Raw genomic sequence first — 24,049 nt, 5'->3', positions numbered from 1 at the left:
GGCTGTAGTAGCACTTAGTTGTCTTTAATTTCATTCAAAACAAGTTTGCTAGATTGTATGTGACAGCTGTTATATCGGCATGCATTTTAAAAAAGGCTTATCAAGGGACTTCCCTGGTGGAGCAGTGGTTAAGAATCCACCTGCCAATGCACGAGACACGGGTTTGAGCCCTGGTCCGGGAAGATCCCACATGTCTTGAAGCAACTAAGCCCGTGTGCCACAACTGCTGAGCCTGTGCTCTAGAGCCCACGAGCCACAACTACTGAGCCCACGTGCCACAACTACTGACGCCCACGTGCCTAGAGCCTATGCTCCGCAACAAGAGAAGCCACCGCAATGAGAAGCCTGCGCACCACAACGAAGAGTAGCCCCCACTCGCCGCAACTAGAGAAAGCCAGCATGCAGCAATGAAGACCCAAGGCAGCCACAAAAAAAAAAAAAAAATCCTGTCAAAACTGGTGAATTTTTGTGTACCCATTTCAATATTGAAGATGGAAGAAAAAAAGCAACATTTTTGGTATATTATGCTTTATTATTTCAAGAGAGGTAAAAACGCAACTGCAACGCAAGAAAAAGATTTGTGCGGTGTATGGAGAAGGTGCTGTAACTGATCAAACGTGTCAAAAGTAGTCTGAGAAGTTTCATGCTGGAGATTTCTCGCTGAATGATGCTCCATGGTCGGGTAGACCAGTTGAAGTTGATAGCGATCAAATCGAGACATTCATTGAGAACAGTCAGCATTATACCACGCAGGAGATAGCAGTCACATTCAGAATATCCAAATCAAGCGTTGAAAATCATTTGCACCAACTTGGTTATGTTAATCGCCTTGATGTTTAGGTTCCATGTAAGTTAAGCGGAAAAAAACCTTCTTGATGATATTTCCGCATGCAATTCTCTATTTAAACATAATGAAAACGTTCTGTTTTTAAAACAAATTGTAACGGGTGATGAAAAGTGGATACTGTACAATAATGTGGAATGGAAGAGATCGTGGGGCAAGTGAAATGAACTACCTCCAACCACACCAGAGGCTGGTCTTCATCCAGAGAAGGTTATGTGTACGTGGTGGTATTAGAAGGGAGTCCTCTGAGTTTCTTCCAGAAAATCAAACGATTAATTCCAAGAAGTACTGCTCCCAGTTAGACCAACTGAAAGCGACACTTGACGAAAAGCCTCCAGAATTAGCCAACAGAAAACACATCATCTTCCATCAGGATAACCAAGGCTGCATGTTTCTTTGACAACCAGGCAAAAACCGTTACAGCTTGGCTGGGAAGTTCTGATTCATCCACCGTATTCACCAGACATTGCACCTTCGGATTTCCATTTATTTCGGTCTTTACAAAATTCTCTTAATGGAAAAAATTTCAATTCCCTGGAAGACTGTAAAAGGCACCTGGAACAGTTCTTTGCTCAAAAAGATAAAAGTTTTGGGAAGATGGAATTATGAAGTTGCCTGAAAGTGGCAGAAGATAGTGGAACAAAAGGGTGAATATGTTGTTCAATAAAGTTCGTGGTGAAAATGAAAAATGTATCTTTTATTTTTACTTAAAAACCGAAGGCACATTTTGGCCAACCCAGTATTTATTGAAATCTATTGCTCCAGGTTATCCCTTGCCAGTTCTTTTCTACCTTTTTGGAAGACTGAGTCTTTCAACATCGTTTACGTATTTTTAAAATATTGCCTTATTGTTAGAGTATCCTGGCTTTGCCTCATTGTGTGCCCTCATCAAGTTACTCAGTTGCATTCTGCTTCAATTTCCTTAACCTATAAATGATGCCTACTTCAATTATTGTGAGGATTAAGTGAGTTAACACTTGTAAAACACTGGATAGTGCCCTGTATATACTCTGCACTATATCATTATTATTTTTTAAAACATATAGTGATCATACTTATAATAATAACTATATTTATTGAGTGCTGCCAATCGTATTTGGTACTTTAAATTTATCTAATTTGATTCTCTCAACAGTGCTATGAGGTTGATTATTTTAACCTTTTTACAGAAGGAAACAGACTCACAGAAGAGCAGTAAATTGCCTTGCTAATAAATATTGAAGCTGTTATTAAAACTTACATCTTTTGATACCAAAATCCATTTTCTTTCCACTGTGCAACTTGTTACAAATCACAATCATTATCATTACCTGTATATGCATATTAGCTGTTAATAAATTTCCTTAACTGCATAGCACCATAAAGTAATGAAAAGACCCCCAAAAGTTCTCACAGTCTTATTCCCCTCTTTTGTAACTGAACATCTGTAGTCTCTTTCCTGGTCTCCACACATGCTTGAATACAGTGCTCTAAGCCCCAATCATGACCTGTCTTTTCAGATTTCATGGATATGAGTGAGAATGCCATCCACCAAGTATCTGTATTAATGTCTGGGTTAAATCTTTAATAACAACAACAAAAAATCAGAAAAAAAGGAAGTAGAACCAGCAATAAAAGTGGTAGCCTTTATTAGCTTGAGAGGTTAAATGCCAGCCTGAAATAAAAACCCCATGTTTGAGGAACACGTTGATCAAGCCTGTGTTTTACAGACAATTCTTTTGTATATGGTGGGCATTCCTTATGGGTTGAGTATGGAGAGTGGGTCAATTTACACAAGGACATTTCAGAGCGAATCTTGTAAATTAGTAAGTGTTATATGTATTCTAAAATTTATAAATGAAAAGCAGCCACCTGGGTAATAAAACGAATTAGTAGATAGTGCTCATTATGTTATCAGAGGAAGGTAAGAACAAAGAGACTTGTTTTACATCAAATATCTATTTCTCCATGTATATTTTGATGAGCTTTTGAGTTGGTTCATAAGGGAGTCCTAAAATGGTCAAATCGAAGGCAGAATCAGTAGAAATCATTTAATCATTTACTGTATCCCAAACACTGCCGGCAGGAACGCTTGGTTGTTTTTTTCCCCCTTTCCGCGGGTCACTGCGGGTCACGTGATATGCATCACGTGACTCGGTCAAAGGATCTTTTCCTCTCACAGCTTCGCAAAAAAAAAAAAAAAAAAAACAGAAAGAAGCCGCGGTCGTTCTCCAATTAAAGCTGTTAACGTGTACTACGCTGTTTCCTTGTTGGATTTTCTTCTCTGCTGCTACTGTAAAAACAAAATGAGTGGTAAGATTTTAAACATTCTGCTTTTATTTTAAAATGTAGAAAGTATTGTATTAATCTGAAGTCATGCCATGTGTTTTTTCAATAGATGCCAGATCTACCGCTGTAAAAATATTTTAAATTGTGGCCATGTAGTTATAAAAAGATTAGACTTTACTTAAGAGTTGAGCTGATTTTATATTCCACAGAATATATTTTATATTCCAGAGCCTTTTCTTTACTAGGCTTTTCTTTTTACAACTGAAATCTGTAAATTGGCATCAGATTATTTGGAAGCCATTGTGAAAGCTTGCTTAAAAAGGGAATGTGTGGCACGTCAGCAGCCCGTTGCATTTTAAGAATTTAAACCCAGACAAATTTCTAGTTTCGTTTTTTTAAATGTTAATGTATACTAATAAAGAAAAAATAAAAAGAGTTTAAATTATACTAGGTGAAATATCGTCCTTATTAAATCATTGATGCCACTTTTTAAGAAATTGAGGCTTCTCAAATTTCTTAAGATAATTGGTGAATAGAGTTGTTTACTCTTATGCACGATTTTGGAAAAGGAAATACGCCCTTAAAAATCAATAGCTGTGTGATTTGGGGTAGATTTTGCTCAAATTATATAGATTATTAAGGAGTTACTAGGTGTATCTACAGTTATACAGATATAGCCACTCTCCTGCCAGATGTGCATTTAATGGTACAATCAGTAACAGATGTAGCTTCTTCATTGGGACAAAATCTCCCTCACTGACCTTAATCGGGGTTTAGTAGTTACTAAATTAAAAAGTATTGTTGGAACTAAGGAGGTAATCAAACTTTTGCATCATTAAGTAAGCAAGATTTTAGAGTTTTGCTACTATATACAGGAAGAGCAACAGAAGTGGTGCTGTAAATATTGTAGTTCTAAACATGAATACTTATATTTATTATGTTTATACAATGGGAGTTTTATGTGTTCAGTGTTGCATGTTACTTCACACCAGTATTTTAGATATTCAATAATGATATACATGAATTGTCTTTTTTTTTTTAATCTAACCTTGTACCATTTCTGTCTCAGGGTAAGAAAATTCACTTGCTAAAGTGAAATGATTACTTCATAGGGATATGAGTTAATCATTATTCCTGGACTGCAACTAGTAATGGATTTACTGTTGGTCTATTTTAGATTGGGTTTGTTTTGTTCTCTTTTCAGTATCACACTTAAATATAATTAAAGAATGAAGTAGAATTTTATACTACTAAGTTATAAAAGATTTTAGCAGCTTTCAAAGTATAAAATGGTTTGAATTATAACTACTTAGTATTTATGTATTCATATTTTTATTAAAAGAAGAGCAACCCAAAGCAGTTCTGTAGTCTTACAACTTTAAATGTAATCAGTAATAACTTATTTTTTACCCTGAAGGCTAAAAATCAAACAAAGGCTTGTTCTGGTGACTTGAAGTAGGGATTAAATTTGACCACATACGCAAGGAACCACAGTCTCTGGCATATATAGTAGAAGCTCAACAGAATAATTTCCTTTATTAAGATTATAGATGTGATTTTCAGTGAATTCTCTTTCTGGTCCTCAGCTAAATTTCACATGTTCTGAATAATATCTAAGCCAGCTCTCAGGATTCAGAAAGCTAGTTTTATATAAATTAGCTAATAGAAGTAAACCAGCGTTACTTTAAAACTGCTGTCATTTTCTCTTGAGTCCAGTGTATAGAAATTAAAAGGTGAGTTTCGGATGAAGCCTTTCTTGCCTAGAGATATAGAGCACCTCACAAGTTTTATTTAGTGAATTTATAGGTAATGTTGCTTATATGTAGAAAAATTTTGTTCTTCCTTCTGTCTTGTTTTTCAAGGATATGATGATAAAGAAGGCCTTAATTTTCCTTAGAAGCATCAGAGCATAGTTCTTAAGGCTCAAATTGTATCAGTTGCCAAATTGCATATTTTAGTGTTTACTAAATACATAGTAGAGAGATATCCTCAGAAATGAAACTCCTTGGTTTTGAATCCTAGTTCTACCACTAGGGCTGTATTAACCTTTCTGCTTCAATTTCTGCATCTGGAAATGGGAGTAATAATATTTACCTAATAGAATGATTATGAGGAGAAAAAAAATACATAAAAGGCCTGGCACATAGTAAGTTAGTATTAGGTATTTTAAGATAATATTCTGAACAACTTCATGTATTTGGTGGGCTTGTTTTAGATAGGAAAAGTATTGTTGAAAAGTTATTTTATAGTCATATATAGTATAATTTGGTAGTCTGCTCACATACACATCACTCCTTACTTCCTCTTAACGACTTGAGTCTTTTCCCTACTTTCTTCCTTCTACTACCTGCCTCTTCTTTCTTTCCTTTCCTCCTCCCACATTCTTCCACCCCTTTCCTTCCCCTCCCCTTCACTCCCTCCCTTCCAGCCCTTTTCACTTTCCTCCTGTCTTCTCTCTTATCTTCCTATTACCTCTCCTCCTTTGCCTCGTCCTCCCTCCCCTCCTGCCTTTATCCTCTCCCCCTCCTCCCTCCCTTCTCCCTCTTCTCTCTTCACCCTTTCCTTACCACTATTTAGTACTTATCCACCTGCATCCTCCTCTTTCCTACATTCTCTTTTTTCTTTCCTTCCCCACCTCTCACCTTCCTTGCCCTACCTTCACCAGCCTTCACCACTACTTTGTTGTTTGGTCCTCACCCCTCCCCCTTCCGTAGAAAGAGGAGAGTGGCTGTAATCTGATTTGCTGTAACCTCCATGCTCTTCATTCTGTTTTTCTGAAATATGTATAATGCTACCAGTGAAATTTGTTTCTTTTCTGTCCTGTGATTTAGCTTTTCCTCCTTGGTTTCTTTTATGAGTGGGATCCATTATATGTACTCTGCAGGTTGAAATCTACATATAAAAGGAACTCTTCCTTCATTACATTCTTCATCAGACTCTTGGGTACCTTTATTTCCCTAGAAATGAGTAAAGCTCTCTGAGAAGGTTTCATTTCAACTTATTAAAAACTAGTGGGTGAGGGGACAGTGCAGTCTAAAGTTACAGGGGAAAAAAAGGATCTGAGGGTAAGATATTCTTTTTTAAAGTCATGTAAAGCAAGTAAGATTTTAGTTCCTAGAAAGAACAAAACACACCTTCCAAGAGTGCCTGGTTAGAGAAGGGAAATGAGATAATACTTTTGAAAGTTGTTTGGAAAGGATATCACTATAAAAACGAAAGGAAATGAAGAATAAGACAAGCTGAGTTTTTTTTAAAGAACTTTTCAGTGTAAGAAACAAAAAAATTTTCTTTGGGTAAATATGCATGTATAGCATTTCTCTAACTTTGTTCTCAAGCCCCCACAGACATGACTTAAACGTTCACAAGAGGTTTTTAACCCTAACAAAGCAAATCCCAAATTTCTAACTATTCTTCCTCTTACTGCTTTTCCCTCTTGACTTTTGATTTTTGCCTTTTGTATTTTTCATTGATTTTATATGCAAAGTTTAGTTTGAGTTTCCTCTAGGTCAGTGTTTCTTAACTTGCACAATTATAAGAATCACCTTGGATATTTGTAAAGTAAATATGCTGATTCAAGACCCCCATTTACTGTAAGCATACTAAACAGCGATCTGTAGGAGAACCTGGAAATCTGTGGGGGGGGGGTTGTTTTTCGTTTTTTCGGGGTTTTTTGGCCATGCCGCACACAAGTGGGAACCTAGCTCCCTGATCAGGGATCAGACCCACGCCCCTGCAGTGGAAGCGTGAGTCCTAACCATTGGACTGCCAGGGAAGTCCCTGTGTGTTTTAAAAAGCTCCCCAGGTGACTGTTATGATCACTAGGCAAGTTTGAGAAACAACTATAGGTAAAGAGCAATCAGTGCACTTTATAAGTTAAACTTTTGTTTTTTAACATCTAAATTTCTTTTCATAGTAATACAGTCACTATTAGTTTGAGTGTTTAGATGAAGAATTCAAAATGTAATTCAGATTGTTCTCAATTTTAGCTTGCTAAGTAATCCTGGATTAATACCTCATTTCTGTGACCCATGCAGGTCCTGCTCAGGTTCCAATGATGTCCCCAAATGGTTCTGTGCCTCCTATTTATGTGCCTCCTGGATATGCCCCACAGGTACGTTTTATGCAATTTTCCTTTTTATACCTATATAATAGTGATCGTAATGTTACTGTTTAATTCAGACAAAAAGTACCATTTAAGTGCTGAAGCTTACCCAGTACAGTATATCTTTGGTAAATCTATTTCAAATATTTTAGTACATTTAGTATACTTGTAAAGGAGGAAAAATTAAGTTAGCAGCACTCATCATTTGTCTTTGGGTGTTGAATTATAATACAGAATTAATTTTAGAGTTTTATCTCCTTGGGTATGTGAGTAATATAAGTAGTATCTTAAGATTTAAAGGTACCTAAACTAACTTTTTAAAATTAATCATTTGCTTAAAAGTAATCCAAGACGGTACTTCCAATTTTATTCTTACAGTCATTCACAGACACCCATAATAATTGTATGGCACATTGTGGTCAATAGAGGAGAATTTAGACCTATAGACCTGCAGCCATAAGGGCTAAGGGGATCAATATCACCACACACCTGTAGCCCTTTCCTACATACTAGTTGGAAAGCTCTGACTTAAAGAAAAAAATGATAGCTAACTTATTTGCACAGGCAAACTTAATTAAACTGTAGTATCTGTAGGTGTTCAATATCTGCTACTGAGATTCTATGTAGTCGGCACTCATTGCTTCAAAACCTTTTTGGAAATAGCCAGTTTCTTACCTGGCACTGAATTTATACTTGAAATTTTCTTCAGACCCTCTCTTACTTCCTCTCTGATTATGCCAGAATATTGGTGGGATATTGTGGTGGACTCACTGCTCTCTCTGTGAAGCCTACCGCTATATGAATGAGAGCAAAAGAGGACCACGATGCTGGGGAGAATGGAAGCAGTATGAGAATTAGAGTCAAAAAGCTGGATCCATGTCATTCTTAAAACCCTCACTAGCTGCGTGGCCTGGGACAAATCAATTTACTTGAGCCTCAGTGTCCTCACTGTAAGATGAGATGATAACATATTAGAAAATGCTTCGTAAGCTTTTCAGAAGAGTAATCTGCTCACTTTCTACTTTTGTTTAGCACACTGACTCCTTAGCCTGCATTCTGCCTTTATTACCCTACTAAATCTATTCCCTGGTATATACCAAACCAAAGGCCTTTTTCCAGCCTGATCCTCTTTGACCTCTAAACATTTGACCCTATTCATATGATTTATCCCAGATTATCCCCGATTTCCTTGAAGTAATGCTATCCTGATTCTTCCTACTTCTCTGGTTGTTCCTTCTCAGACCTTTCTCCACCTAAAGAGGATACCCGGTCTTTTCTCTCGAGCACAGTTCACTTTAACAAATGTGTTGAATGGTACCACGTGTCAAGCTCTGCATTGAGTGCCAGTGACATAAAGATGATTAAGACATTCTTTGAAGGCAATTATAGCACATCCTCTTCTCTCAGCTAACAGTACCTTTTATTTTTATGGCAAATTTCTACCCCTCTCCTTTCACTCAATCATGACCTTCTAGAATTAGCTTTACTTGAACCTTTTCAGGTGCCTCTCCTTTGGGGTTCTCATGGCACATTATGTATATCCTTCTTTTAATGAATTTTTCACATTGTTTAGTTAATAAATTCTCTTTCCCGAGAAGATTATGGATTTGTACAGTTCCTGTATTCAACAGTGTTCAACAGATATGTATTGAGTGCTCATATATGTCAGGTGCTCTTTTAGGTGCTTGAATAAAAAGAGGCAAGGACCTCCGTACTTCTGTAGTTTACATTCTTGTGGGGAAAAGGAAACAATAAGCATAATAAATGGATAAATTATATAATATATTAGGTGGTGAGTAATAGAAAGAAAATAGAGCTAGTTACATTTTAAAATAGGGTGATCAGACTAGGTATCATTGGAAAGGTGACTTTGAACCAGGTCTTGAAGGACAGTTGGGAGTTAGCAATGCATCTGTTTGTGGAAAGAGGATTCTGGGAACAGAAACAGCCAATGCAAATGGCCTAAGATGAGAACATGCCTGAACAACAAGGAGGCCATCGTGGCTGGACTGAGTCCCTTAAGGCAGAATAATAGTAAGCAATGAGGTCAGAGAGATAATGGGACTAGATCATATAGGATTCATATTCATTGTTATTTCCTCGATGCTGAGTACAATGCCTGTCCTATATTAAGGGCTCAATAAATATTAGTAAATCAATCAAATAATCATCCAAGTTGAGGTTCTATATCTTTTTTTTTTTTTTTTTTTGTGGTATGAGGGCCTCTCACTGTTGTGGCCCTTCCCGTTGCGGAGCACAGGCTCTGGACGCGCAGGCTCAGCGGTCATGGCTCACAGGCCCAGCCGCTCTGCAGCATGTGGGATCTTCCTGGACCAGGGCACGAACCCATGTCCCCTGCATCAGCAGGCAGACTCTCAACCACTGCGCCACCAGGGAAGCCCTATATCTTTTTTTTTAAAAAGATTTTTTTTTTTTGATATGGACCGTTTTCAAAGTCTTTATTGAATTTGTTACAATATTGCTTCTATTTTATGCTTTGGTTTTTTGGCCCCAAGGCATGTGGGAACTTAGCTCTCCAACCAGGGATCGAACCTGCACCCCCTGCATTGAAAGGTGAAGTCTTAACCACTGGACCGCCAGGGAAGTCCCGAGGTTCTATATCTTTAGGCCAAGAGCTACTGAAATAATCTTCCTATATTACTTATTTGATTTTTTTCACTTCTGTGCTTATTATTTGGTTTGCCCACTCAATGAGTCTGGATTTCTTGATATATAAGGCCTTAACACAGTTCTCTTCTAGTTTGTCTTCGTACCCTTCTCTTGATACATCTAATCACATAATCTGTTTTTGCAGCCAAACATGACTACTCACATGCTCACTTGATGTTTTTCTTTCTCCATGCTTTTGTTAATGCTGTTATTTGGGGAATGTTATTCATTCCCTCATTTCTGCCTTTTGAAATTCTACCCATCCTTGAGAACCTAGATCGAGTTATTTGTACCATTCTTTGGTTATATGTTATATACTACCTGGTATTATAATTGTGTATATATATATTCTTCTTATATGGGATTTTAAGTTTCTTGAGCATAGGGAGGTACCTTTTAATTATTATTTTTGTTCTGTGGTAACTCAAATATAGTAGATGTTTCATAAATATTTGTCAAATAAGTGAATGAACTTTAACAATAACCTTACTGGAAGGATTATGTGAGGCTAATTATTAATTAACAATTAATCAACCTTAGTTTAAGATTATCTCTAGGAAATGTATCATTTTAAGCACACAGTGGTAATCCAAGGACAAAAATCTAGTTTCATCATCATTGAAATAATTTAAGTACCCACTATGGATTCTAACATTTTAACATCACTGTTGAAGTACATCCCCCATTGCCTGACATATGCAATTTCTGATGTTAGAAAATACTTATAAAGAGCCAAGTTTTAGGCACAACTAAGAGCTTGATAATTGTCCAAAACTTGGCACATAAGCAAACATAATTATATTAGCAAATATAGAAGCTGGGAGTTGAACCAAATGTTAAGACACAGAGATGGCTGTTGTTAAGTACAAGCTATATTTGGCTCAGCAGGAGCCAAGTAGCACACACACTAAATCCATGAATAGCTATCATCTATAGTCTCCTTTTAGACTTTCGTACACTGTTCTCCCCTCAGGGCAGCAGGTTTAATCACCTCCTTCCCGGCCTTAGGTGTATCTCTTATTGAAGGCCAGTGATCCAAGGAGGGTCAAGTAATGTTTTTGCTATATCATCATGTAATTCAATACATACTAATAGGATTCAGCAAATGTATGTATCCTAAAACGTTTGGTCAGGCAAGCAAGGACTGCAAAAATTAAAATCCAGTGTTGGGACCGTTAGCTCTACCACTGAGGAAGTAATGATGCTACATATCTAGGAGCATATTGAGGCTGAATAATGAAAGGTTCAAAAGATAGATCTTAATTTAAGATGAAGATTGAGATTTAACAAAAATACTTATTAGTAGAAACAAGAAGAAATCATGATTTAGCCAGGATAAATCAACCTTCAAATTTTTGATGTTTTACCAGTGGCATGTCCCCATTAAGTTTAGAAGCACTTCAGGTGTGAACTCATCATTAACTCATATATTTTAACTTAATTTTTTTTTTTTTTTAATTTCATTTATTTATTTATTTTTGGCTGTGCTGGGTCTTCTTTTCTGTGCGTGGGCTTTCTCTAGTTGCGGCGAGCGGGGGCCACTCTTCATCGCGGTGCGCGGGCCTCTCACTGCCGCGGCCTCTCTTGTTGCGGAGCACAAGCTCCAGACGCGCAGGCTCAGTAGTTGTGGCTCACGGGCCCAGCCGCTCCACAGCATGTGGGATCTTCCCGGACCGGGGCACGAACCCGTGTCCCCTGCATTGGCAGGCAGACGCTCAACCACTGCGCCACCAGGGAAGCCCTTAACTTAATTTTTGAGAATAACAGACAGGGTATTATACACTGGGTAATTTGGGGATTAATTGGTTCTGTTTTTCTCATTTGTAATTTGCAAAACCCAAACTCGCCATTAAAATTGCCAGTTGTGTTATAGTTCCTTTGCATATCTATTCAAGAGCTCCACAATATTGTTTATTTTATAATATTTGTACCTTATTGCTCTGATACTTTAGCATTCTACTCAGCAGTAATGGGAATAGTCAGACTTAATTTTTCAGTTACATAACTTTTACTGTTGGATCAGAAAAATGGATCTTTTTTAAAAAAAATTTTTATTAACCATGACACTGTGTAAGATACCATCCAATATGATAGGGAAACCTAAAGTTAATTAAAATGATATGCATAAAGCAAAATGTAATTCACCGGAAGCTTAAATATAGTTCAAAATGTAGTTCACCGGAAGCTTAAGTATAAAGGAATATTAATTTTGCAAACAAGCCAATGGGAAATATATTTAGTGCTAAAGAACAAATATAGTTGTATATTTTAAAAGTTGTATATTTTTCTGATCATTATTACGTAGAAAACTTAGAAAACATGTAAAAGGGTAGGGAAAAAAATTGCATCGAGTGTTATGATAACCTGGAGACATAACCTTCCCGAACTCTATTATTATAGTTTAACAAGTAAGAAAGGGAGGTTTACGAGAGACTTGACACACTGCATAGAGGCAGAAATATGTGCCAACTGAACTGAGACATCAAATGGAGAAACAAACAGCAACAGTAAAACTCAAAAAACAAAGCAAATGATGACACGGAAAGCAAAAGGTGACAAGTGTAGAAGGAACTTAATTTCCTGGCAAATAATAATAACTTATAGTTGCTAAGGGCATTGCAGCTCAGAACACTTGGTATTTTAAGGATGAAGTTAATGAATTATCAAGAAAATATTATAGATTTACCTGAATGGAACTCCTGAAAGGTAATAGCAAAAGTTCTCTCCTTCTGCCTTTCTTGTAATGAATGGCTCCCCTGTTTTTTATAGAATGTGGGTTGTTATGGTGATGAGAGGGCACCTAACAGGGAGGGGATTGTAGATCTCATAATGTGGGGAAAGGGCCTATGTCAGCTTCATGAAAAGTTTCAGATTACTCCTTTGAGCTGGACTTGGTATTTCACTGTGCCTTTATGTCAGCACGTAATGAGGTCAGTAAATTTTTCAAAGATTCTACAAACCAGTCTGATCTCAGTCTTCCCTGTCTCTCGTGGAGAGAACAGCCAAAAAAAGATGGGCAGCAGTGTAAGAGACTGGAAGGGGACTTAGAGGATTAGATGGAGGATTAGATGAGGACGAAGAGTCACAGTAAGAGCTGAAGAGAAAGGCTGTAGTCGCTTAGTGACATTGATTAGATATATAAAATAAATATCTCTTGGATGAATGGCCAGAAATATCTTTATTATTGTTCAATAGCTTAAAGTTGGAGTAGTTCAGGGTTCAGGGTGAGGCAATAGAAGTAGGTTGCTAAAAGTAGTGAGGAAGCAGAGACTGTAGGCATTGAAGAGGTCACAAAACCCTAGTAGTTTGGTGTTGTTAAGGGGGGAGCAGGGGAGCATTCGAGTAGAACTAATAGAATTTATTTCTGGTCATATCATCCATTAAACAAAAAAACTTTTGAGCATCTGTCATATGCTAGGTGTATTATACCAGATATTGGGAAGAAAACAGTATACAGATCTGTCATGGAATGTATATTCTGGTGCACAATATAAAATGTCAGACAGTAAACACAACCTCCTTCCTCTGCAGTCCCTCTCAATTACGTCTGTGTTCAATAACGAAAAGAAAACAGGGCTTTGTCTAATTAGAAATTGCATGGCATATGTGGTTAGGTGGTCAGACTATGCTGATAGTTCCATTTAATTTTATCTCATTGCCTTTAATTTTTTTTAACATAGACTAATTTGGGTATTTTACCTTTTTTTTCCTTTTCATGACTTGATTTTATTTTAATCATCACCGTCAGTGTACCCTGTTGATATAAAATTCAATGTCCTGGCTATTTCTTGGCAGCTGGAGACTTAGCAGATAGTTTTGAGGTCTCTGGCCTTACTCTGAAGTTACTGGCTGCTCAGGTGGTTATTGGAAGTGGTGGAGTTCTCCACACACTCTTGGTCCTGCTCTGGCTCTTTTTTTTTTTTAATCTCTGCATCTTAGCTTTTTTTTTTTTTTTAAATTGTGGTAAAATACACACTAAAAATTTACCATCATAACTATTTTAAATGTACAGTTCAGTGGTATTAAGTACATTCACACTGTTGTACTACCATACATCCACAAGAACTCTTCACCTTGCAAAGCTGAACTCTGTACCTTATCAATCTTAAAAATAAAACACATAGTTATTATAGCAGCGAAATGAGGTTATTCAGGAATAGCAGAGGAATTGCAGTTCAGGGCATGCAAACTATAGCAAACCACAAGCAAGTCCCCAAAACAAAGAAGAGGCCTATTCTTTTATAAAGAAAAGAGGGGGGTTGGGAAGGGGTGGTTTTTTGAGCAAAATCCATTGGAGGAAAGAGAGTTCAGGGTTATGGCTGCTTCTCATTAGGCTAGTTGTGGTGGCTTCTCATTGGCTGGGCTGTTGCTGGGCAAGGAGAAAAATCTTCCTTCCTCCAGCTGGGGTATGTAAAGTAAGCTTCTTCTGGATGGGGAATGCAAGGTATGCTTCTTGCTAGTGTCTCCAAGGGGCAGCAAGCAGTAGTAAGTGAGAAGCCTTCAGGGCTTCCCAACTCTTTTTTTAAATGAGGTTTCTTTTATTCATTTTCACAACCTGTTAATAACTCCCCAATCTCTCTTCCCTCAGTTTATCTTTATATTTGAAATGTTCTTTTTCAGAAGAAATAAAAACATTTCTTTTGAAATGTTCTTTTCAAAAGAAAAGTTTTAATTTCAAAAGTAATTTAGCCATTTCTTTTTTAACCGATGAGATCTCACTTGTGTTTGTGAAATTTTTAAAGGCAGTAGAAGGCAGGTGTTTGTGGATTCTATGCCCACAAAATGAATAAGAACATAGAATTGAAGCCAGATTACCTGAGTTCAGTTACTAGCTCCTCCACTTACTACCTGTGTGACCTTGCAAGTTATTTGACATCTCTGTGCCTCAGTTTCCCCATCTAAAAATGGAGATAATAATACTACCTATTTGTAGCATTGTGTTGAGGATTAAATAGTTAATACATGTCCCTTGAGAAACTTACAGTTAAATTATAGAGTAAGACATATAGAGTAAGACATATGCTACCTATTTGTAGCATTGTGTTGAGGATTAAATAGTTAATACATGTCCCTTGAGAAACTTACAGTTAAATTATAGAGTAAGACATAAATTATAGAGTAAGACATATAGAGTAAGACTTACAGTTAAATTATAGAGTAAGTAAGTAAGTAAGTAAGACATTATAGAGTAAGACATATGGATTTGGAAAATTAACAAATACTACAGTGTTATGGATACCAAACAAGTGATAGAGAATAAATGCAATGGAATTGTTAGGAAGCAGAGATCACTGAGATTGTGGTGTCTAGGAAAGGGTCACAGAGAATAATCAAAAGAAACTATCTACCGGCTCCTAACCCCACATCTTTACCAATATCTGGAGTTATATGCTCTACCTTCTCATCTCATCAGTCCATACTTCTTTTTCATCTAGAACAAAGACGCACTTTTCTGCTCCTGTGCCCCAGCTGGAGCCCTGAATCTCATCTCCTTTTGCCTGCTCAAGGACATTACTCTAGCATTCTCTCTCCTACGTCATCAATTTCTTACTCTCTGATGGATTGTGCTGATTAGTATATCAGTATGTTGTAATTGCTCTCACTAAAAACAACACATTTTTTAAGCTGCTTGACTCTACTACTGTCAGTCACCACCCTATTCCCATATTCCTCTCTGCAGGAAAACTTTCCAGAATTGTGCTGTTACCTCTCTAGTTCTCCTCCCCACTTTCTCTCTTAAATCCACTCCAATCAGGCTTTGCCCCTATGATCATACTAAAACTGCTCTCATCGAGGTCACTATGACTTACATATTGCTGTATCCAATGGTCAGTCCTTAGCCTTCATCTTATTGAACCTGTCAGCAACATTTGACAGAACTGATCCTTCCTCCCTGACACACTTAATGAAACTTCCAGACTCCACATTCTTAAGTTTTCTTCCTGCCTTACCTGGTTGTCCTTTCCCAATCTTTCTGCAGCTGCAGACTACTATTATCTAACTGCCTACTCAACATTTACACTTAAATGTCTTACAGGCTTACCAAACTGACATGCGCAAAACCTAAAACTCCAAATCTTCCCTGGCCCCCACCCCCCAAATGACTTGTTCTAACTGCAGCCTTCCCTTTCACTGTTGGTGAAATACCATCGTTCCAAAACTTCTTTTTCACACTTCTCCGTTGGAATTATCAGCTAATCTTGTTGTTCTACCTTTAAAGATACGCAGAATGTGGACCACTTCTTACCACCTCCACTGCTACCACCGTGGTCCAAGTCTCCACCATCTCTTGCCTAGATTTCTGCAGTAGCTTCCTGAATGATTTCACCTTTTTTGCCCTTGCCCTACAATCTCTTCTCAACTCAGGAGCCAGAATAATCCTGTAAGAGTATGTCAGGAGCTTCTCACCCTCAGCACTGTAGACATTTAGGCGTGGTGATTTTTTGTTGCGGGGTTGCCCTGTGTGTTGCAGGGCATTGAGGCAGCATCCCTGACCTCAGCTCGCTGGATGCGAAGTAGTGCTGCCAGCTCCAGGTGTGACAACCAGAAGTGACTCCACGTGTTACCACAGAATTACCCCTGGATGAGAATCACTTGTTTGTATCCCTCTTCTGCCCAGAACTCTGTGATGCTTCCCTGTTTCACTGAGTAAATACAAATCCTTAATAAGCCTATACAGCCCTACGTGACTTGGCCACCTCCCTTTTTTTTTTTTTTTGGCCACGCACGGCATGTGGGATCTTAGTTCCCCCACCAGGGATGGAACCCACACCCCCTGCATTGGAAGCGCAGAGTCTTAACCACTGGGCTGCCAGGGAAGTCCATCCCCTACCATTTTGTATCTCTTTTTGTTGTTGTTTTTTCGCGGTACGCGGGCCTCTCACTGCTGTGGCCTCTCGTGTTGCGGAGCACAGGCTCCGGACGCGCATGCTCAGCGGCCATAGCTCACGGATCCAGCCGCTCCGCGGCATGTGGGATCCTCCCGGACCGGGGCACGAACCCGTGTCCCCTGCATCGGCAGGCGGACTCTCAACCACTGCGCCACCAGGGAAGCCCGTGTATCTCTTTGATCTCATCTGTTTCTGTCTTCCTCCTCCTTTATGCTGATCCAGTCACACTGGCTTCCTTCTAGCCACTTCTACCTTAGAGGCTCTGTTCTAACTGTTCCCTCTACCCAGAACACTCTTTCAGATTTTTGTGTGGCTAATTCTTTCAGTTCCTTCAAGTCTCTGCTCAAATTTCATTTTGCCAATAAGGCGTATCCTGATCACTCTTTTATACTACAACCTGTTCCCCTCCCACAATCCTTCTAATCCCCCTTACCTGTTCTGTTTGGGGTTTTTTTTTTTTTTCCATAGTATTTATCACCATGCAGCATGCTCAGTAATTTACTTTTGATGTCATGTTTGTCTGCCCCTGTTAGTGTATGTGCCCGCATAAACACATCACTCTGTATTTTCTCTCCTAAATTAACAATTTCTTTTTGTTCAAAAACAAATCTTTTGTTTTTTTAATGAATGGAGGAGGGTATTGCTAGATTTGGAAGGAGAGATGGGATTTGCATGGTTATGGATTAAGGGGAAGCAAAGTGAAGAGGGTAGATGGCATAAACCAAAGTACAAGATAAAGAAATATGTAGGTTAGGTATGAAGATAGGTTTTTTTAGTATACCAGCCTGGCTGGAATTAAGGGTTCAGGATTTGGTGTGGAAGAAGATACAGCAATAACGATAGGTGGCAACCAGATGGGATGGTAGGTTTAAGAGTATGTATAGTACAATCCTATCAGAAATGGCGGGATCATTTAAGATTTGTGAGTCAGAGAGTTGAGAAAGATGAAAGTAGTATGTTAATGACAGACACCATGGTTTGGGTCACTCAGAATCCATTTCAGACTTCGTCTAATGTCCATTCCTATAGGTTAGAGGCTGAAAAAACAACAGTTTCCAGATTATCTTCAGCTATGCTTCCAGGTATGATTTAGTTTCCACCAGTCAGTCATAGGCACTTGTCTGAGGCTTGAATCCAGAACTCAGTTAAATAGGGAGAGAGGTGGGATATGAAGCATCCATTGTGCTAGAAGCCAGGCATTGTAGTTCTAGAGCTAGTGTATAAAAACTGATTCATTTGCTCTTCTGGTCCCATATTACAGACAAGTCATCTCACACTCCAACAGGTAAGGTTAGTTTAATAGGCTATTTAGTAGCAACTATATTCTTTCTAAAGCAGTAATTTATTTGTAATCTAGGCTTACCTTTACCCAAATAAGTGTGTTTTCTAATATTCCTCCCAAGCACATATGTTTATAAACAAAATTTGCAATTTGTTTAAGCATAGTAAAACATGTACTTCCTGAAAATATCAGGATTTGCCTTTAAGTTAGCACTTTACATTTTAATCATTTTCTGTTGTTAGCCATTTGTTGTACTACAGTAGTAATCATTTAAGTCTAAAAGATTAAGGACCCTGTTTTAGTAGAAGGATTTCTAATTTTGAGGTTAAATCTTGTATCTTTTTAGGCCTTCCTGTATGTCCTTGTTGCCCAGTGAGGTTCAAAAGGAATAAATCTGGCGTTTTAAAAAATCCTTTGCTACAGTGTGACCCCTATTTAAAAACATGTAATTTCTACGACTCAGAGCCACAGATATTTTTCTTAACTGGGAGTTAATATATTAGGTGTTTGCCTCCCTTGAAATGATCTTCAGTTATTAAAAGTGTTCTGGTCATGGTCCTAAGAGTTTTATACCTAAATTCAATATATGGTTGATCTTAGGAGTCTGGATCCAGCTTTTTTCCCATATTATGTTCAAACCAAAAGTTCCTTTGAGACTCCCTTCATTTTTACTGTATCACTAAATGTATGTATCACGTAAGATAAATACCAGATGTCATAACTCATTGTTTAAATTATTAGCTTGTCTTCTCAGTGTTTTAAGATTTATACTGCATTGTATAACAAAAACTACTTCATGTTGTTCAGTGCTAATTCATATGTATGTAATGTACTTAATAAAATCTTTTCATGTTGGTTCTGTAAAATTTCTTAATTAACTCCTAATGGTATAAAAATTCTTACTCTAACATATTTGAAAAAGATTGCTTAACATCCTATGGAAGAAACTTTTAATCTGTTCATTTTGTAGGTTATTGAAGACAATGGTGTTCGAAGAGTTGTTGTGGTTCCTCAGGCACCAGAGTTTCATCCTGGTGGTCACACAGTCATCCATCGTTCTCCACATCCTCCTCTGCCTGGTTTCATTCCTGTACCAACCATGATGCCCCCTCCACCACGCCACATGTACTCACCAGTAACTGGAGCTGGAGACATGGCAACACAGTATATGACACAGTATCAGTCTTCACAAGTATATGGAGATGTAGGTAAGGATCTAAAAATATTCCTGTTTTATGGAGTTGGCTATTTTTTGCTTGGATATAATAGGTACTATTACTATATAAAAGAAACAAAAAATGGTAACAATATCACAATCATTTTCTGTTATTCAAACACTATGTTAAGGGAACTCTATTCAATACTCTGTAATGACCTATATGGGAAAAGATTCTAAAAAAGAGTGGTTACATGTATATGTACATAACTGATTCACTTTGCTGTACACCTGAAACTAACACAACATTGTAAATCAGCTCTACTCCAATAAAAATTAATTTAAAAACAAAACAATAAAACACTACGTTAAATGTTTCATCCTCATGATCACCTTTCAAGGCAGATGAGTAAACAGAAAATCAAAGAGGGGAAGTAACTTCTGTCATGCAGCAGTATTTATTTGGGGACACATTCAAACAAGAGGTCTTCTTTGTCCTGCTGCTCTCTAGGCTCTGAGGAAATTTTTTAGCCAGGAATAATCATGCTGCTGTTAAAACCTGAAGCCTCTGATGCCACTAACCAAAGTTGCTAGGTTCTGTAAGATACTGAAAAAAACAGTAAGACATAACATCTGCCCTCAGGGAGTTTAAATTTTGGGAAGGACAGACAACTACACACACAGAAAATAATAATCTTATTCTTTCCTATGGCTTTAAATACCATCTATATACTGACAGTTCTTAAATTTGTATCTTCAGTCAAAACCTCTCCTCTGAGTCACAGACTTTTATTTCTATCTGCCTTTTTTTTTTTTTTTTTTTTTTTGACCATGCCATGCGGCTTACGAGATCTCAGTTCCCCAACCAGGGATTGAACACTGGGCCACAGCAGCGAAAGCCCGGAATCCTAACCACTAGGCCACCAGGGAACTCCCGTAAATGCCTTCTTGATAACTCCACTTAAATTGTCTCATACATCTCAGTTATAGCATTTTAAAACATAAATCTCAATGATGGAACCTGCTTTTCTCTGCCATCTTCATCCCGATAGATGGTGCCACTGTCCACTCAGTTTGCTCAAGGGAAAACCAGATGTGGCCACATTTGATTCCTCCTCTTTCAACCCCCACTTCAACTGGCATCTACTTTCAGAAGTTTCCCAAATCAATCTACTTTTTCTCCACTGCTCCTCAGTTCTAGTCCACCATCAGCTCTTGTCAGGACAGCTGCAACAACAGCCTTCCAGTTAGTTTTCTGCTGTCATTCTTGCGGCCCCCAACCATCCAGGCTCAGCCAGAGTAATCATTTTAAAATATAAATCAGACCATTCTTCTGTTTAATGGATTTCAGTGACTTTCCATTGTACTTAGAATAAAATCCTAAACCCTTCTCCTGGACCAGGATTTCTCAACCTCGGCACTCTAGATCTTTGAGGAAGGATGTCTTTATTGTGGAGGACAGAACTGTGCATTATAGGATATTTAGAAGAATCCCTGCCCTCTACCCACTAGATGCCAGTAGCACACACCTCCAGCCCTCACCCTGACTCGATTGTGACAACTAAAAATATCTCCAGACTTTCCAGATGACTCCTAGGGGCCAGGATTGACGCTGGTTGCAAACGGCTGCCCTGGACAAGATCCTGCCTTGTCCCACTTTTTCCCATGCATGTGCCCCACCTCCAGTTTTTCAGAACCAAGCTCTTTCTTGCCTCAATGCTTCTGCAAATGGTGTTCTCTCTACCAGAAGTGCTCTTCCCCCTTTTCCATGCAAGGCTTCTTTATTTTTTTTTTTTTTTCTTTAGATTTCAGCTTTCAGAGAGATCTTCCCTAACCTATCCTTATCAGTCTCTAGCACTGAAACCTTTTGTTTCTTTCACAGAACTTAACACAATTTGATTTTTTTGTTCTTTTCTTGGATGTCTTTCTCCCTTATTTAACTGTAAACCACCTAAGAACTGAATCTGTTTTATTCATCACTGTTTTCCTTGCATTTAATCAGTACCTGTCATTTATGCTTAGTAAATCTGTAGAAGAAATAACTCTAAATACAAAATTTAAATTGTGTAGCACAACCTGTAAGTAGTAGATGTATTATATATATTATGTAATATATTACATTTTTTTCAAACTTATTTCTGTTGCCCAAGTAATGCATATTAATTCCATAGGTCTGAGTGTGGTTTGGTTTTCTGTATTTCTAACAAATTTCCAGGTGAGGCTCATGCAGTGGTCCAATGAACTTAATTTTATTTTATTTTATTTTATTATTTTTTGCGGTACGCGGGCCTCTCACTGTTGTGGCCTCTCCCATTGCGGAGCACAGGCTCCGGATGCACAGGCTCAGCGGCCAAGGCTCACGGGCCCAGCCGCTCCGCGGCATGTGGGATCCTCCCAGACCGGGGCACGAACCCGCGTCCCCTGCATCGGCAGGCGGACTCTCAACCACTGCGCCACCAGGGAAGCCCCATGAACTTAATTTTGAGTAGCCAGAGTAAATACTATAAATCGGTCTCTTCCATTTTTTTACTCCTAATTATGACTTAGTTTTTTAAAATGTGTTTGAGAGGGACTTCCCTGGTGGCGAAGTGGTTAAGAATCCGGCTGCCAACGCAGGAGACACAGGTTCGATCCCTGGTCCGGGAAGATCCCACATGCCACAGAGCAACTAAGCCCGTGTGCCACAACTACTGAGCCCACGTGCTGCAACTGCTGAAGCCTGCACACCTAGAGCCCGTGCTCCGCAACAAGAGAAGCCACAGCAATAAGAAGCCCACGCACCGCAACGAAGAGTAGCCCCCTCTGGCCACAACTAGAGAAAGTCTGTGTAGCAGCGAAGACCCAATGCATCAATCAATAAATAAATAAATAAATATTTTTTTTAAATGTGTCTGAGAAAATTATAAGAAAAGGCTAAATATTACATTTTACTACTGTTTTACATTGTTAAAACCCATTGTTATTCAGAGGAGATATGCATTAGAATGTATGAATATGATTCACAGCGATGAGAAAGAAAGTGAAGCATACAGATCTACGAAGAGCACTAATCTGAAAACCAGCTACCCAGTGATGGAAGATAAGAGTCATATCTATTTGAGGTTATAAGCCAAGGAATTTACCACTAGATCCTAGTAACTTACAGTAGTTTTACAGTAGTTTTATAATTAGTAGCTGCCTCCATGACCCCTTTTCCATGCATATTTTGTTTGGATTCCCAAAGTGGGACCTAATCCAACATTTCACTGTCAACAACTATGGTTATTGAGCCTGAACTTTGCTAGACACTATGCTCATACATGTATTACCTCACTTAAGCCTCAATAAAATCCTCCAAAATACAGATAAATAAACTGAAGCTCAGAAATGTTAAGTAATTTCTGCAAGGTCACAACTAGTTCATTGTTGAGGATGTTAACCCTCTCAGATCTGTTTGATAATAAATTTCCTGTTATTACAACGTATTTTTTATTTTTCCCTCATGGTCCATTTATCATTCTATTTGCATAGTAAATGAAATATAAAAACATTTGGATAACTACATTTTTAAAGTATGCACTAATTAATTACAGTCCCTGTGTTTTATTCTTTTTTATTGAGATAATTCACATAACAAAATTCACCATTTTAAAGTGTACAGTTCAGTGATTTTTAGTATATTCACTAGATACTACATTCACTACTGCTATCTAATTTCAACACATTTCTATCATCCCAAAAAGAAACTCTGTGTCTATTAAGAGTAAGTCCCAATTCCCCCACCTCGTAATCTACTGTCTGTCTCTATGGATTTGTCTAGAGATTTCATGTAAATGTTCATACAATATATAGCCTTTTGTATCTAGCATTTTTCACTTAGCATACTGTTTTCAAGGTATATTTCAAGCTTGTACCATGATAAGTACTCCTTTCCTTTTTATGGCTGAAAAATATTCCATTATGTGGATATAATTTTGTTTTTCCATTCATTAGTTGATCGACATTTGGGTTGTTTACACTTTTTGTCAGTTATGAATAATGATGCTGTGACATTTGTGTACAAGTTTTTGTGTAGACATATGGTTTCATTTCTCCTGGGTATATAACTAAGAGTGGAATTACTGGCTTATATGGTAATTGTATGTTTAACTCTTTGAAGAACTGCAAAATTGTTTTCCATAGTGACTGTACTATTTTACATTCCTACCAGCAACGTATGAAAGTTCTAATTTCTTCCTATCGTTGCCAAAATTTGTCTTTAGATTCTAGCCATCCCAGTGAGTATGAAGTATTATCTCAGTATGGTTTTGATTTGCTTGTCCCTAGTAACTGCTGATGTTGAGCATCTTTTCATTTGCTTATTGGCAATTTTTATATCATCTTTGGAAAGATGTCTATTTAAATCCTTCACCTCTTTTTTTTTTTCCGGTACGCGGGCCTCTCACTGTTGTGGCCTCTCCCATTGCGGAGCACAGGCTCTGGACGCGCAGGCTCAGCGGCCATGGCTCACGGGCCCAGCCGCTCCGCGGCACGTGTGATCTTCCCGGACCGGGGCACAAACCCGTGTCCCCTGCACTGGCAGGCGGACTTTCAACCACTGCGCCACCAGGGAAGCCCCTTCACCTCTTTTTAATTGGGTTATTTATCTTTTTGTTGAGTTGTAAATGTTTTTATGTATTTTGGATACAAGTCGTCTTATCAGATATATGATTTGCAGATATTTTCTCCCATGTTGTCTCTTACTTTTTTGATGGTATCCTTTGATGCAGAAAAGTTTTTAATGAAGTCTACCTTATTTTTTCTTTGATTGCTTTGTATTTTTGGTGTCATATCTAAGAAATTATTATCAAATCCAAAG

General features: G+C 38.0%; 1 protein-coding gene across 5 annotated transcripts in view; it reads left to right on the top strand.

Annotated features, from left to right (window-relative positions):
* The window catches only part of FNDC3A (fibronectin type III domain containing 3A), a 167,390-nt gene that overhangs the window by 92,940 nt on the left and 50,401 nt on the right, over positions 1-24,049 (top strand). For 4 of the 5 annotated variants that reach the window (XM_082859634.1, XM_082859632.1, XM_082859633.1 and 1 more), the window contains 2 exons: positions 7,147-7,223; positions 19,027-19,264. In XM_082859634.1, coding sequence (XP_082715760.1) covers positions 7,147-7,223; positions 19,027-19,264 — 315 coding nt within the window. Of the gene's footprint in view, positions 1-2,804; positions 3,137-7,146; positions 7,224-19,026; positions 19,265-24,049 lie in introns of those variants that run through there. The other variant, XM_082859636.1, reaches the window with a different exon arrangement.

The sequence above is a fragment of the Leucopleurus acutus genome, assembly GCF_964270905.1.
Source record: "Leucopleurus acutus genome assembly, chromosome: 18".
In the NCBI taxonomy this organism is placed as follows: domain Eukaryota; kingdom Metazoa; phylum Chordata; class Mammalia; order Artiodactyla; family Delphinidae; genus Leucopleurus; species Leucopleurus acutus.
Note: the sequence above shows the minus strand (reverse complement) of the source record. Positions and strands in the feature narration are given on the sequence as shown.